We start from the raw sequence: 16,332 nt of genomic DNA on the forward strand, positions 1-16,332 counted from the left end.
CCAGTCCTAAAATCTCTTTAGCCCTATGGAGCTGTATGCTTATTTGCTCATGGAAAAAGATGTGGAAGAAGCTCCAGCTGCAGGAGTGCTCAGGGACACCACAGGCAGTAAAATATCAAGTCTTTCAAAAGCTAATTGTGTACATAATTGCTGTTAAAAGAGTTGTTGCCCCTTCCTCTGAGACAGCCATTACTTGCTGCTGGCTGAGATGCTGGCTGAGAAGGACGGGTGCTTTGTGAGCTTTAGCTGAAGACTCTTTTCTCATGATGTTCTTTATTAAAGATGGGAATAAATGAAAGATTTTCCAAATGCAGAATTATCAAATATCCTACTGCATTGCATATCCCATACATCTCATAGACCCAAACAGAATTATTCTGTTCAGTGAAGAAACAGCTACAGATTTTCAGTCTGTTTCTAAATGATTCATGCCCTTTTATATACAAATAACAGAATTATGTACTGAGGATTTATAGAAGGAAATTTAATTTTTGCAGTATTTACAGTATATGATATTTGTTCTGTTCGTGTGATTCAGGAATTGTAAGCTGCTTTTCCTAATGGCACTATTTATGTTTTATATGATATACAGACCCAGATACCCAGCATGTCTTACCCTATATAGATTTCCTCTGGTTTCCAGGTTTTGTTATCTCCTTCCTCCACTCCCACCTTTTAATCTTCTCTATGGCTGCTACCACAGCATCCTGTTCCAAAACATATGGGTTATTGCTGAGAACCACACATGCTTCTGAATGGTAATTTCATTGCTGTGGGTTGCAGTGAGTTTAGCTTGGTGAGGTACATTGGTCTGTACACAGCAGGTTAAAAGCTACTTCTTCAGTCTCAACAAAATCCCACTGGTAAATGTGCAACGATACAGTGCTCCAACAAAAGAGGTCGGTCAGCAGCATTTACAGTCCAGCTGTATAATTTGAAGTGACTGTCATTAATCAGATTTGAAGAACACAATAGAACATTAGTGGCAGACAAGTCTTAGTACTACAGAAATCCAATAACTGATTTTTCTGCTCTCAGAGCCTACAAGGATCATTTTGGCACCTTCGAACATGGATGTCACTGTTGGAGAAAGTGTCATCTTGCCTTGCCAGGTTCAGCACGATCCTATACTGGACATCAGCTTCACATGGTATTTCAATGGGACACTCACTGACTTCAAGAAAGATGCCTCTCATTTTGAGAAGGTTGGAGGGGTAAGTTGTGAACTTCTCTTATGCAGCACAGACAGGCTTGCTTACTGTTTCCAGCACTGCAAAGGTTTTTTCTTCTCGTTTGGGTGTATGGAATGTGGTGGTCTTTTTTGCAGAGAAGTCATTAATTGAGCTTAGCTTGCAGCACATAGCCTGGTCTCCAGACATCTCATGTTTTAGACCTGAAGTTTTATAGGTGACAGAGGGAGGTAATACTTCACTTATCCCCACATGAATAAATAAATAGATAAATAGACAAATAAATAAATAAATAAAAACCCTCTTAGAAACAGGATCAAAATTTCTCAACCAGTTGTGAAGGAAGTTTCAGAGTATTGGTTAACTCCGACTTCTGACTCTAGAAAATCTTACCTGGGAGTTTGTTGTATGGCACATAATTAGGGGTAGTTATGGAATACTGAGGTTTAGGTGACTGTTTTTCAAGTCTTACTTGTCCACTAAGGCTGATGGAATCATTTCATCCCAGTAAGTAAAGAAGCCTTCCAGTGCATATTTGTTAAATGGAAATATCTGTGCTTAATTTCAGCTTTGTTGATAAATATGACAAAAGGAAAATAATTTTGCAGTGGATGGAGATCTGTGTAATGATACTGTACCACGACTGGGTCTTCCAGATGGTTAGAAAAATATAGGATATCTCACTCTGAACTACCATTCAGTTGTACTACTCTTTTTTGTTAGATAAATGATTTATACAGAGGCTATGGGCAAACCAAGCAGATTTTGGAGCTCAGAACAGATTTCCTCTAAACTGCTTCTGGTATCACCTGCTCATAGAGCCCAGCAATGGCTGAAATCATAAGGCAGTCAGGAAAAGCAAAAGCAATTCCAGCAGATGTTCGTACCGTGCATGAACTTCTGCTTATTGCTATTCTGTGTAGCACTGAGAAAGGAAGGAGACCTTGCTGTCACCTGGGCTTGTCCACACTGACAACGATTTAATCTGGCTTGGCAAGAACATGGGCACTGCTATTGGTCTGCAGAGCTATGGCAGCTGAGTGCCTTCTGCATTGGAGCTTTTTGCTGCTGCAAATCTTCCCCTCGATACTTCAGGATGCTCCTCCAAAGCATCCACAAATGGTTTAAATGTGGCGTTATTATTTCAGTGTTTTATGCTTCGGTGCAATTATTCTGTTTGATAGTCCCTCTGCCTAGATGTTTTAAATCTAGTTTGCTACAATTAGTTCATGTAGAACATGATTTGCTTTGTGTATCCGTTGTTGTTGCTGGTCATTTCCTGAATATCCACTTCCAATCAAGTTAGATGGATTTCTAGATTGCCTTTTGCATAACTTTTAGGGTACTGGAGGCAACCAGTGATGGACTGTCCTCTAAACGTTCACATCTTTGTTTTTAAAGAATACCTGATGTTGTATTTGTTATCACACGTGGAAGGGAAGCAAGCAAAGTTTTTTCAGCCTCTATGTGAGACATTGTAATGCTCATCCTACTCATTAACTGGAGATGTTGGCATCAGGGAATGAAACTCTAGCTCAAAAAGAAATACTTGTGACAAAATGGCACAGCTGATTTGCATAGAGTTAGAGATTTATCTGAGATAATGGCAGTCTCCGTGAAAACAAATTATTATTGAAATATAAGGATCCAAGCAGAAGCAATTGGTGTGAGCATAAAAAATAATTAATTGCTAAAGACGATGGGTTGGAAAGATCGTTGATTCTTCTTTTCTGGAGACCACAGCAATCATGGCTTCCCTTTCTCCGAAATCACTGTGTTCTCAAGGATCAGTTGTGGTCGGAGAGCTGGGAATACCCGCTAAGTGTGGTGCTATGCTCAATGAAAATGCTGCTCCAGAAATTAGAAAGAGGGGGGGAAAAAATGAAATCTGACAGACTTTTCACCTGGAAGCCTTGATGTGAACATGACTGAGGCACATCATTCAGCTGCCACATGGGGAGGTTTTGAAGCAAACTGGTGACCAGAAGTTTAGGATTGAGTGCTCTATTCCAGTAATGTAGAAAACAAACAATAGAGGGTCTGTAACACCATACGAAGTTACAGCTATCACTCACTCAAGTTTTTTGCCTGCTTTCTTTGATTCTCATCAACCACATGGCATAAGGTGAGAGAGGGCAAAGGAAATGACCAAAGTTTAAATGCACAATGAAAAAAGAAAGAAGTAGGACCTTAAAATCAGGGCAATCAGCCAGAGAGCTGCAGAGGCATTATGCTTAAACCCAAGTGTGCTCACAATGCAAAGTAACTTGGCAGACAAACAGCTGGGGATACGAGATGCTCAGTGAGAGGGGCTCAGCAGCACAGACCCAAGACTCATATTGTACCTTTCTGAGTTTCTTCTCTAAGCCTTCAGAATGGACCAGGTTCTGCTCTGTTGCTTTACCTGTTTTAACTCTCTGAATATCTTTGATGATTAGACTTACTTATAAATTCTGTCTAGAAGTCAGATTGGATGATGGCTACAGAACTGACATCTTTCTTGTGGCTTGGAGGCAAGCAGTTGGTCACAAGGAGCTGACTTTTCCCATGGCTCTTAACAGCTGTCTGCAGGTGTGTTCCCAGTGCTGGGCACCTGTGCTGCTTCTCATACAAGGAGGGGCACTAACTACAGTCTGACCCTGTTTACAGCCATGTAGCACGGAGCAACTGCTGGGTAATAACCTGCTGTCCTGCGCCTGTAATTCTGGGACAACTTTATCTTGAAGTTTACCTAGCCAGTTTATCTTAAACTTCGTCTGTTTGGGGTGATATTTTCTCCACTTCCAAAATGTGATCTGAACATTAAATGATATGCTAATTAATTTAACAAGTTCGTATTTTGACAGAGTGCATCAGGAGACTTGATGATTAGAAACATCCAGCTGAAACACAGTGGAAAATACGTTTGTATGGTGAAAACAGAAGTAGACAGCGTGGCATCTGCGGCTGACCTTATAGTACGAGGTAAATTTCAGCTTCTGTTACAGTGAATTGTGTTTTCTTACTGTTCTGTGCTTCAGATTGCAGAAACAGCAGATGTAGATTACAAAACCTGTTCATCTATGACTTATGTGGCTCTGCATTGAAGTTAGGCTGAGTTTTAGATGAAGCTTCCTTCTTCCCAGGAAAAAAAAAAAAAAAAAGAATTGAAGAATAGGATAAGTGATGACATGACATCTTTTCTCCTGACAGTCCTTCAAGCCACCAATGAGTGGAGTTCAGTACTTCCCTTCCCTTCCCTTCCCTTCCCTTCCCTTCCCTTCCCTTCCCTTCCCTTCCCTTCCCTTCCCTTCCCTTCCCTTCCCTTCCCTTCCCTTCCCTTCCCTTCCCTTCCCTTCCCTTCCCTTCCCTTCCCTTCCCTTCCCTTCCCTTCCCTTCCCTTCCCTTCCCTTCCCTTCCCTTCCCTTCCCTTCCCTTCCCTTCCCTTCCCCTCCCCTTCCCCTCCCCTTCCCCTCCCCTTCCCCTCCCCTTCCCCTCCCCTTCCCCTCCCCTTCCCCTCCCCTTCCCCTCCCCTTCCCCTCCCCTCCCCTCCCCTCCCCTCCCCTCCCCTCCCCTCCCCTCCCCTTCTTTCCTTCCCTCTTTCCAGAGCAGGAATGCTTGCAGAGCTAAGCATGAACTGTAGCTTTCATTGTTGATGATGCAGCTACATTTACTGCACAGGAAAAAGCAGTAATCCAGAAATCAACATGATGCAATCAGGTTTTATTCAGTGTATTTCAAAATATGACAGGTATTTTATAATTGCCTTTGTACTGTTAGTTACTTCACCAGTTTGCTGGTGCAGAATCAGCATTTTTGTTAGGCTGCCTGGAATCAGAGCTTTTCCAGAATGCAGCAGGACATTTGCCTGACTGAATTGTCACTCTTGGTGCTGGTCAGATGTTCTGATGAAGAATTGCTACAGTGCTTCATACACTAAAGCAGCTGCAGGTAACAAATAGGCGGACTTCAAAGATAGCATAGTAGATTAAAAGAGGACATCAAGGACCAAAGTAAAAACTAGATAAGGTGGAATGGAAAGAAGAATCATGCTGAACAAAGGTCAGTGGACTAAAAAAAAACCTGTCATCTGCATAACAGTTCAGGGTTACTATTTCAGAATTATCGTTTCAGATGCAAGTATCATTAATGTTAATAATGTTAATAAATCCTAATCCAAATGTTTACTTCTTCCCACAGTACTATATAGAATGGGTATCCTTACTGCAGTATTAGGGATTCCCAGGGTACTGGCTTTACTAAACACCACCTATTTTTCAATCTTTTCCTAGGCTCACCTGGGCCCCCTGAACGTGTGAGAGTGGATGAAATAACTGATACTACAGCTCAGATCTCCTGGCAAGAAGGCACAGATAATCACAGCCCGGTGACTGCTTATACCGTGCAAGCAAGAACACCTTTTTCAGTTGGCTGGCAGCGAGTTACCACAGGTAAAATGCATTTCTTGTTATAGGTTCTATTGAAATACGAAATGAAATATGAAATGGTCAGGATACAGCAGGTTCTTAATTCTCTGCTTCTTTATTAATAGTTCCAGACGTGATTGATGGAAATACATTCACAACCACAGTGGTGGATTTAAATCCTTGGGTTGAATACGAATTTCGTGTAGTTGCCAGTAACAAAATAGGAGGTGGAGAACCTAGTTTACCCTCAGAAAAAGTAAGAACTGAAGAGGCAGGTTAGTGGGTTCTTCTATTTGTCTTTAATACAAGCATCTTGAATATATTACAACAACAACAACAACAACAAAAATCACATGTTCAGCTCATTTCAATTAAGCTTGGAATTTGTATCAAATGTAAAAGTCTGTAACTAGTTTGTTAGTGACTATTTGTGTTCAGCTTTAGAACAGTTTATTATATCCAAATATATTTCAGCTGTATTTAGCATGGCAAACTCTCTGTTCAGTCAGTGCTGCACAGTCTGAAGCTATAAATGTCTGGGGAAGAGGTGAGTTCTGACAATTTCCTCTTCCTGGTATTTGGTCAGTGTACACCCTCCACAGTACTAGCATGTAGCTCAGAATGCACTGATTGAAATACTAAGTGTTAATTGGGATAAGGCTGTTGCCCAGCACACCTGGTAAGTTAGCCCTGTTGAAAACTCAAAGCATGCCACTAATTTTTAGATGCTCAGTAAACATTTAAAGTAGAGCACACACAAGGTTCCATTTGTGAGGTTCTGCAAATGCTCAAATGCGTGTCTGCCCCACGCAGGTTCTAAAGCACTAATCTCAATTTGCAAAAGAAATAGGAAAACTGGAGAGTTAGCTCCAGAGAATGAGGTTAACTTGTGATATCATCTCATCTATTGACACGGTGTCGACAGCTGTATGTTTCTTTTTCACAGTTCCTGAAATTCCCCCAGCTGAAGTCAGTGGGGGAGGCGGCAGCAGGTCTGAACTGGTCATAACATGGGATGTAAGTTTTCTGGCAAGCAATTTTCTTTAGAGAATGGTTGTTTTCATTGAAATGCTTCTTTAAAGACGATTTTTCCTGGCTGCAGCAGCTTCTCATCTAGGATGTATATGAGCTCGGTAACATTCTGTAATGTGAGCTGTGCACGTTTGCCTTCCCAGTTTCACTTGCTACTGTTTGACTGCAATCAGTAAGAAATTCAGTTAGCTTGTCTAAGATGATTACTTTTCTCTCAAACAGTTGTCAAGGTAAAAGGGGGCAGGGAGGGATGAGAAAACGAAGAGCTGGTTGTTGCTCAGAGGTTGAGCCAAAGTGCAACTTTACAGATTGTAATTTCCTACCATTAACTCAAGATGCCTGAGCTAAAGGATCAGATACTGTTTCAAATTATGTATCCTATTTTTAATGAGCTATAAGATGTTACCATGCTACTTCTTACTGATATTAGTAACTCCATGTTGTTACTTAATCAAATCACATCAGGGGAAGATGCAGATTATTTAGTATTATTATTATTTAGTACATTATTTATGTACTATGAATTGTGACCAGAAATTGAAAAAACATGTTTCCTGAAGTGTCTTAAGGCAGTTTACTTAACTGGAGAACAAGAAATGTGTTTGAGAGCTGCTCTTCTCCTGATGTGTGGATAGTTTCAAATGAAAGCATTTCACTCTATGGTACCAGAGTTTATTTGTTGATGCAGTGATCCCAAATGCAGACCAGAAACAGTCTGCAGCTGCATGCAATACATTCACAGCAGTGATGCTTTGCTCCTTCCAAGCTTTTCCAGTGCGGTATGTAATGTCACGGGCTTCTGTTGCTGGTTGCTTTTCTCACAGCCCATCCCTGAGGAGTTACAAAATGGAGAAGGATTTGGATATGTCGTCGCTTTTCGCCCCTTTGGCACCACAACATGGATACAGACCGTAGTCACCTCTCCTGACACGCCCAGATACGTCTTTAGGAATGAAAGCATCTTGCCGTTTTCACCATATGAAGTCAAAGTTGGTGTCTATAACAATAAAGGAGAAGGGCCTTTCAGTTCAATAACCACCGTTTTTTCAGCTGAAGAAGGTATGTGATTTTCTGCATATATTTAATATGTTTTATCAGATAATATGGCGACAGTTGATATAACTGAGGTCAACTTGAACATGAACATATTTATTTGCACCATCACCTACGCTGCTCATCTCTCCAGTGTTGATTTCCAATTACAGAGCCTACCGTTGCCCCCTCGGGTGTGTCTGTGACAAGCCTGTCCTCCTCTGTCATCGAAGTCTCCTGGAAAGCCATTCCCTGGAAGATGAGTAGTGGAAGGCTACTGGGTTATGAGGTAACGTCATTTAAAATGCTCCTCCTGTTCCAAAGGGCTGTGATCCAGAATGTCTTCACACGCATAGCTTGTGCCAGACAGCCTGGTTCCTGACCTTTCTTCTGGGCTGTGGGTCTGAGCCAACACTGACTGCTCTGCAGTGCAGGCTCTGGGGAGGATGTTCAGCCAGCCTGAGCCTTCTGCACAGTACTTTTCCATTTCTGCCACTACTCAGAAGTCAAGATTCTGTTTTAAAAAAAAAGGGGGGGGGTAGTATTTTTAGGGGGGGGGCGGGGAGGGTGGTTGTTGTTTGAAAATCAAAGCAAACAGCTATTAGTGCAGAGTACTAGCCTCTACTAATGCCTAGTTTATAGAAGGTTACCACCCATCCGGGCTTTTTCTCTGTACCATCTTCACCCAGAAAATGAATGTTTTCTTCCATATATCTCTGAAATGGAACCAAGAATGAAACTGTTTTGTTTCCTGTGATGGGTGCTGTGTCTATCACTATTATTAAACTGACTTTTTTTTTTTTTTTCCAGAATTGCAACTATTTTGGGAGCTAAGATTTGTGGACTCTGACTTGTTTCCTTTGTAGATGAAGCAGTGATTCTCCTCTGGCTGTAATTCTTTAATTCATGCAATGTCTAATATTTCAGTTTTGCTTTTTCTGCAGTCAAAAGGGCAGCAAGCATGAAAGGCAGATGGATGAGCAAATTATGTTGAAACAGCATATATATTTTGGAAACTTGAATGTATTTCTACTTTTTCAGCTGCCAGATACGCACCTGAAGGAGTCAAATGCAATGACGTTGCATGGAATTGAACATTTATCCAACATTTTAAGTAGCTCTGTTCTGTATCTACTAGGTGAGGTACTGGAATAATGGAGGAAAAGAAGAATCTTCAAACAGAGTTAAAGCTGCAGGGAATGAAACATCAATAAAAATAACAGGTTTGAAGAGCAACTTAGCATACTACACAGCTGTCCGTGCCTACAACAGTGCTGGAGCAGGTCCATTCAGTGCCACAGTGAATGCTACCACAAAAAAGACACGTAAGTATCACAGCTATGAAGTGGGGAGAGACATAATGGTGTGTTAGCATCTGCAGGCAGATGAAGAATAGATGCATTAGTGGGAATCACGATGCACATAAGTGACCTAAATCTTCATACAGAATAGAAGAGCTGGGCAACTTAGTCAAGCACAGATCCTCAAGTTTTTACCCTCTGTGACTTTAGTACAATGAGTACATAAAACTCAAACATACCGGCAGAGCTGAGGTAAGATCATTTCTGCATAAAATCTTGATTATTCTTTTAGTGACTTAACAAATGTAAAAAGAAATAATTCTGTTAGTTGGAAAGAAGAGCAGTGACTTATTGCATTTCTCAGGGTTTTATAACATCCTGAAGTTCTCCAGGGCATGGCATTTGGATGATCCTCACACAATTCTTGCAAAATAATCACTCACATCCATTGTTCTCCCTTAATCAAGTAACACAAGGGACACCTTTCCTATTAAAAAAGGAGAAATTAAGCTGGAGAACAGATTGTCAAAGACTGTGCTAATTTTTCTACAAATAAAAAGTATATTCAATGTGTTCTTGCTTTGTGATACAACTCAAAATCAGGGTAATCAATTTTGAAGTAGTTCTTCCAGATTCAGAAGAATGCATCCCTAAATCTGCATGAAAGGTCAAACTCCCTGGAACAGTCATTAATGTCCATCTGCTGAAAGGAGTTGTATCATCGATATTATGAAACTCTAATCTCACAGTAACTTTATACACAGAAACAAGCATCACTCACTAGCACTGAGGACTGACCCAACTCTGATTGATATTTATTGGCATTTAAATACATTATACATACAGTTACTGTGAAGCACCTCAAGGAGAAGTTTTTTAGATTAGTCTTACTTAGCCTTTACTACATAAAATTGCAGTTAATTGTGGAGGTTTCACATCAGTTTACAAGGTGAGATGTTATTATTTAGTATTCAGGAGGTCTTACAACAAACTGTTCTGTCTCTCAGCTGTAATTAAGAGAAATATTAGTGTGTATGAGTAACTTTAAGCATCTGATGAATCCTGGAGAAATCTGTGCAGCTATTTGCACACTTTGCACTGAAGATAACTATTTGTTATTGGCTATTACAAACTTGAAGCTTATTAGAGATTTGGGTAGCTGAAGCAAAGTAGAGCCTTTTCCATCCGTTCTGTAAGTCTGTTCTATAGTTCCTGTATAAGTTTCTATACAATTTCTATATAATTGTTCTTCATTCTTTTAGATGACATTAATAGTTTGTTATGGATTTAAGAGAGTGACTCATTTCTCTCAAATTCAGCTTTAATATCTGAGTGTGTAAACTTACCTGTATCTGCTCTAAAACTCAAATCTCAGGAGAAAAACGAACTCCTTTTGCATTTACAGAGATTAGCTATTAGTGCATCAGGTTGAACCTTATCTAGTATATAGAACAAGGCAAACACTGCAAAAGAACAGATCTTGGAATAGTTGTTTGACTTCAGTTATTTTATATCTTGGCCTCACATTCTGTGTCCACACAGTGCTATGCTATATAATCAGGTGCTTTATGATCTGACTGCTAATGGAGCTATGTATGCAAATGAGCTTAACAATAAAGGGAATGGAAAAAAAAAACAACCAGAAAGCCACAAATGTGATTGCAGGCACAGAGCTGTGAAAGCACTGTTAGGTGTTAACAGTGGATATGTTCAGCATCAAAGCTTGGAGCAGTCCACCTAAGCAGCAATAGCCTCCACTAGGTGACAGCAACAGTAAATTGTTTCCCTTAATGCATTTAGAAATATTTTAATAGTTCAGTGGTTCATTGCATGATCCGCTTTCTGGGAAGTCAACTTGAAGCATCTGAGCAGGTTTGTATTTTACCCTTCCATTGAGGTGTACAGCCAGAAGCACTGCACTCCCTTTGAATACAAGTCTCAGGCTGTTAATGAACACCACCAGAAAAACACCCCCAAAAAGCAATAGGCTTGTTTAGCTAAAGGCTCATTAATTGTTCCAGCTGCAGCTCCTGAAACCATACAGACTGCATTTCAAAATCATGCCTCCAGTTAACAGAACAAAAAAATCTTGTCACCTGTTTTTATATTTCAGCCATGTTGAAGTCAATCAGGAGAGCACGAGGGTCTGAATATTCACTAAAACTAAATCTGTTTATTGTGGAGTATTTACTTATTCTTCAAAACATACTACAAATAAGAACTGTCTGTTATCATCGTTGGTTTCATTAGAGTATGTTCTAATTGATCACCCGTGTCCTAAGAAATATGCTTTTGTTTGACTGCACTTAATGAAACACCATCAACAGATAATGCAACTTCAGAAATAACATTTATTTGCTATTCTGTTTTTCTTTCATTCTGTTTTTCCAATTTAGTCTCTGAACCATAAAGTGTACAAATGACGAGGCTGTATTTGACTTGCTTTTACATCCGACACGTAATGACAATCAATTACCTGAACTGTTATTTCCTACTGTAGAATAAATCACTAATGCCAATTAAATTAAAGTCATGCTTTTATTATGTATTCAAAGCACCCAGTCAACCACCAGGAAATGTTGTGTGGAATGTTACTGACTCCAGAGTAATCCTCAACTGGGAAGAAGTGAGAGCCATGGAGAACGAGTCTGAGGTGACTGGGTATAAGGTGAGCAAAAGAGCAGCAACTACAGGAGAATCTGAAAGCAGCACTCCCTTCCTTACTTCATCTGTTTGCACCCTCTGACTCACTTGCGTACATCAAAATCACATTCAAACTGTGTCTCACAAACCATAGTCCTTTCACCATTAATGGTACACTGATGCTTTCTATTACTGGCTAAGTAGATTTTTTAGTACCAGGCATGAAGTTGATATTCTTAAACCTTCTTCTTCTTACTTCTGTGAGACTTGCTCCCTTTCTTCTTAGAAGTTACATTGCGGCATCTATTCCAGAGCTGGTCAGTGCACAAACATACAAGTATTTAAATACATCCTTTATACTTATGAGAATTGTTGAGGATGTTTTTGATCAGTGCACAGATAGACCTCATGTGCCATTTAAAGGTATACAAATGTATGTGAAGATGTGACTATGCATTGTTCTGGGATGTACTGGCAAGAAATAATGCTGAAATCTTACCTGGTTTCACAGAGGTAGCCAAACAAAGGGAATCCAGTGCATAGCTCCAAACTGCATACTTTGTCTCCCACAGCAGTTCAGGTTTCTCTACTAGAAGCATACCAATAAGCTGAATTTTGATAATTCTGGTTAATTTTACCCAAGTAAAAGCATTTAGGGCTGTCATTTTTTTTAATCCCCAGAAGCAAGGGCACTACAGTTAACAGAAAGCTGGTTTGTCAAGCAGAATATCCAACAAATGACATTGAAAGCAGCAGAGCAGCCGCAGCACGGGTGTTGTGGAGGGCAGCCAGATGGTTGTGTCCCTCAGAGCTTTTTTCAGCACAGCATGGCAATAGGGAGCATGGCCCGAGGGTGGCAGCGTGTAGCACACAGCTGAAGGTACCAAGAGGCCACTGTCATTTAGATGGATTCAGGGTGAGGATCCTGGACTGGTGATGGATCACCATGGATAACCAAATTGCAGTGGCCCTGCATTTCTTAGCATCCATTACTATTGCCATTATAGTTTCATATTGCATTGGGAAACCCCTGACTAACCTGCTTGTCAAGTTTGCAGAGCACTGCCAGGTGCATGAGCTGGATGTCAGACCAGAAGAGAAGCTGATGTTGCTCTTGCTTGTATCCTTAAAACAGGACATTTTCTGTAGTTAACAGTAATGACAGAGTAATTTAATTAGCACTTGTGGAACATCTTCCAACACAGTCCCATCATTTTCTCATTCTCACTAGTTCTCTCCTTCCCCATATTAAGCATTGGCAGCATCAGTTGATCTAGATAACGACAGGCTCCAAATTGTGGAGTAATCTATGAAGCAGTGACAACATCTCTCAGCAGACAGCAGAGCATACTGTCACACATCCTGCCATTTCAGATTAAAGTTAGGTGAAATACTTTCACTCACATTCAAGTCTTTCACTACTCCCTTAGGTACTGAATGTAATTGTGCCCTGTAATATTAACCAAAGATTAGACCTTTTCTCTCATCACACCTTCCTAAGGCCAAACCTTCCTATCCAAGAAACATGAATAAAAATTGCATGCCAAAGCCTGCTGGGAGAAATATGGCACTACAGACTTTCAAAAGATGCTGTTTGCTTTTGTTGCAGGTTCTGTACAGGACAAGCGGTCAGAACAACATGAATGTGCTGAACACAGACAAAACAACAGCTGAACTTCTGCTCCAATTAAATGAAGATTACATTATAGAAGTAAAAGCAACAACTGAAGGTGGAGATGGCACTAGCAGTGATCAGATCCTGATTCCCAGATTAGCCAGTATGTTGAAGCTAAACTGCTGTTTTGTCTTGTTTATGTTCAGTCCTCACCCACTACCAGAACCTCCACTGTACCCACCCAGTACAGCAACATATCTCTGCCTTTGCATGGTGCTGCATTATTAAACATGCAGTTGACATGAGGCAGGTGTCACAGGTTATCTTTACAGGAATTGAGTCCTTATTGATAGGAGAACAAAAATTAAAGTGTGTATGTAGTATGGTAATAAGGTATTAAAAGGAAAAGCAATTAACAGTCTTCCTGCCCTTACGCATGACATACTTCATTCTACCGAACTGGTAAATTACCATGTAAATTGGTATTAAGAAACATTTTTACTTCTTTTTTGATATAGTTGTCTTGACAGTAGAGACCATTAATATAGCTTAAATATTTTGCAGTACATTTCCATAGCTTAAAAATACACTGTTTCTATTAATAAGTTTTCAATGTTTATCAAATATAAAAACCAACAGTAGGGTTTTTTTGCTTAGTATAAAGTAAGAGTAATGATTTGATACAGCAGACAGTCGTGCTTTCATTTAATCCTGACCTTTTCCGTCTGTCTCAGGTATGGATGCAAGAGGCTCTGGTCCATCAACCTTGAATATCTTCAGTCTATCCAGCATCTTACCAACAGTGTTCTCCTTCTCTCTTAATTCAGTGTTGTGATGATGCATTTTCATTTGCTAGGAAAAACAAATTATCAATCAGTTATTACAGAAAAAATGCTTTTTTTTGTTGTTGTTTTTTAACAAACAGACAAACTGCAGTGGTTAATGCATGTTTTTCTTCTGATGTGTTTTTAAATTCTTTACATTTCACTGTAGGTTGAATTAAAAATATCATGTAAAGTTTAGCAAATCCTTTAAAAAGGAGTCTGAAATGCCTTAATACTTGAACCAAAGGAGTTTACATATTATGTACTTCAGCTACAGTATAAGAGTTGAAAGCAATGGCACTGTGATCAATTACAAGGAAGAGCTCAGCTCTATGAAAAACTCAGTTTTTACAGTGACAATGAATTGCTTTGAGTATATTATACAGTATTATGATAACATCATTGTACATACAAAAGCTGAGAACAGAGCGTGCAGTTTCAATCACAATGGAAGACATCAACTACTTGGTAGTACTTTAAGACAGTGCCATTGGCTTGCTGCCCTTTATGTAAGTTATTCTGAATCTAACAAGAAATCAAGCTAGAAGTTAGAAAAGTCACACTATTAATGTTAGTTTTGCACAGTCCACATTGGGGTGTCCGAGAGGCAGAGCTTCCACTACTTCTAAGAAATGATCTCACAGCCACGTTTCAAAGAAGGCTTTCTTTTATCCCAGCGTACATCTGTGTGCTCTTTCCAGCACTTGACCTTCCTCCTAATTGCCTCTAAGGTAATTTCCTGACATCCTTACCTTACATTCAGTACATAATCAAGTTCTCTCACCTTCAGGATCACTCCTATTGCCCTTCTCTGCAATCCTGTCGGTGTGTTTCACAAACACAAGTGCCCATTTGCAAGCATTACTGAAATGCAGTTGCACCATGGCCTTATGAAGAGGAACTGTTACCACCTTCCTACCTTGTGATGTGGTGCTTCCAGATATGCAGCCCAAAATTATCTTCTGTCTGCTGCACCACACGCGCTGTAAATTCAATAATACATTCATAATTCTCTTTCCAACTGCTCCTTAACCAGTTCAGACTATTTCACATGGTCCAGCACTCTAATACACCCCATTATTATCATCTAATTCTAGAAAATTTATGGCAATACTATAGTTTAACATTTTTAAAATACATCAAGGTTCTCAAGCTTGCTACAGTGAAATCTATGCTTTCTTTCATAGCAATACCTTAAACCTGGTATACCCGACTGTCACCATTGTGAATTTAGAGACCAGTCAGCCTCTTAGACATATCCATGGTACTGCAAGTGTTCATGTGACATAAAGCATATCTTAAAGACCTTTATTTTTTATCTCACAAAGTTATTACAGCACACAAATATGAAGAACCAGGACTAACAGTATCATAACACAACAGAAATACTTTGATTTGCATTCAAACAGATTAGCATCACATCCAGATGGAAATAGTGCTAGCTGTTGAAGAAAGATCTGTATATACTGTAAATATATAGTTATAAATGGCTAGTTGCTTTTCAATGTGGCTAACCAGTGATGTTTGCAGACACTTGCAAATAGGGGGGAGGGCGGGAGATGGAAAACAGGGGTTACTAGTAAGTGTATAGTTCTGTTTCCTGCAACAAAGGGTGAATCTTTCTATTCTTGTTTCACAGAATTCCAGTCCACGTTCCTGTATTGCCATTTTCATGCTATTGCAGTGTACTATTTAATTTCTAGTTATATATCTCCATGAGATATGTACCGAGTACTTTGTTTCATATTGAAAAGTTGAAAATTTCTCCTAAAACTTCCAGTTGTGTGTGTATCCTATGGTTATCTGTATGCATTTTTCTATTCTAATAAAATATTTATTACATAGAGGGATACAAGACTATTTCAGATCTTAGTGCGTGTCCTTATTGTGCACCTAAACGTGGGGATTCACTGCAACTAAAATCCTTGTCTGTGTTCCCCAGAACATTTCTGCTACCTGATGCTTCATGGCAGTTTCCTTCTCAGCAGTTCTGCTGCCATAAGGTTAAAATCCTCACCTGTATGGCCAGGTCTGCTCCTGCAGAAAGGAAGGCAGGAGGAAGAGGAGGAGTAAGGGCTACAGCTGCTGAGCGCTGCCTCTGCCCATAGTTCTGCAGCCTGGCAGATGAAAACCCACCTCACTTTCCTTGGCTTGGTTTCCTGTCTACCCAATTAGGCTGGCTTCCTCTCCTCTGAGATGAAATAGAATGTAATTATATTAAAGAAGAGTTGGTTCTTTTAAATAATTTACTTAGTATATCGCTATTTATCATTAAATTGCATGGTGCGT

General features: G+C 39.9%; 1 protein-coding gene and 1 long non-coding RNA gene across 5 annotated transcripts in view; one reads left to right on the forward strand and one right to left on the reverse strand.

Annotated features, from left to right (window-relative positions):
• Positions 1-15,903, forward strand: part of LOC107319982 (contactin-3) — a 93,313-nt gene extending 77,410 nt beyond the window's left edge. For all 4 annotated transcript variants that reach the window (XM_015875402.3, XM_085516168.1, XM_015875398.3 and 1 more), the window contains exons 11-21: positions 1,039-1,214; positions 4,037-4,154; positions 5,462-5,620; positions 5,722-5,871; positions 6,543-6,613; positions 7,453-7,687; positions 7,834-7,949; positions 8,799-8,985; positions 11,517-11,629; positions 13,214-13,382; positions 13,954-15,903. In XM_015875402.3, the coding sequence (XP_015730888.2) occupies positions 1,039-1,214; positions 4,037-4,154; positions 5,462-5,620; positions 5,722-5,871; positions 6,543-6,613; positions 7,453-7,687; positions 7,834-7,949; positions 8,799-8,985; positions 11,517-11,629; positions 13,214-13,382; positions 13,954-14,054 (1,595 nt within the window). In that variant the 3' untranslated portion in view covers positions 14,055-15,903. The remainder of the gene's footprint in view (positions 1-1,038; positions 1,215-4,036; positions 4,155-5,461; positions 5,621-5,721; positions 5,872-6,542; positions 6,614-7,452; positions 7,688-7,833; positions 7,950-8,798; positions 8,986-11,516; positions 11,630-13,213; positions 13,383-13,953) is intronic.
• On the reverse strand, positions 8,044-14,067 carry LOC107319983 (uncharacterized). The gene is made up of 4 exons (XR_004308773.2): positions 13,936-14,067; positions 12,644-12,747; positions 12,104-12,193; positions 8,044-8,174 (listed from the first exon to the last, which is right to left on the reverse strand). It is a non-coding gene; the product is annotated as an uncharacterized LOC107319983 (long non-coding RNA).
• Positions 15,904-16,332: the final 429 nt, after the last annotated feature.

This window comes from Coturnix japonica, chromosome 15, assembly GCF_054131305.1.
Source record: "Coturnix japonica strain WE chromosome 15, WE-NBRP24, whole genome shotgun sequence".
Lineage (NCBI taxonomy): Eukaryota > Metazoa > Chordata > Aves > Galliformes > Phasianidae > Coturnix > Coturnix japonica.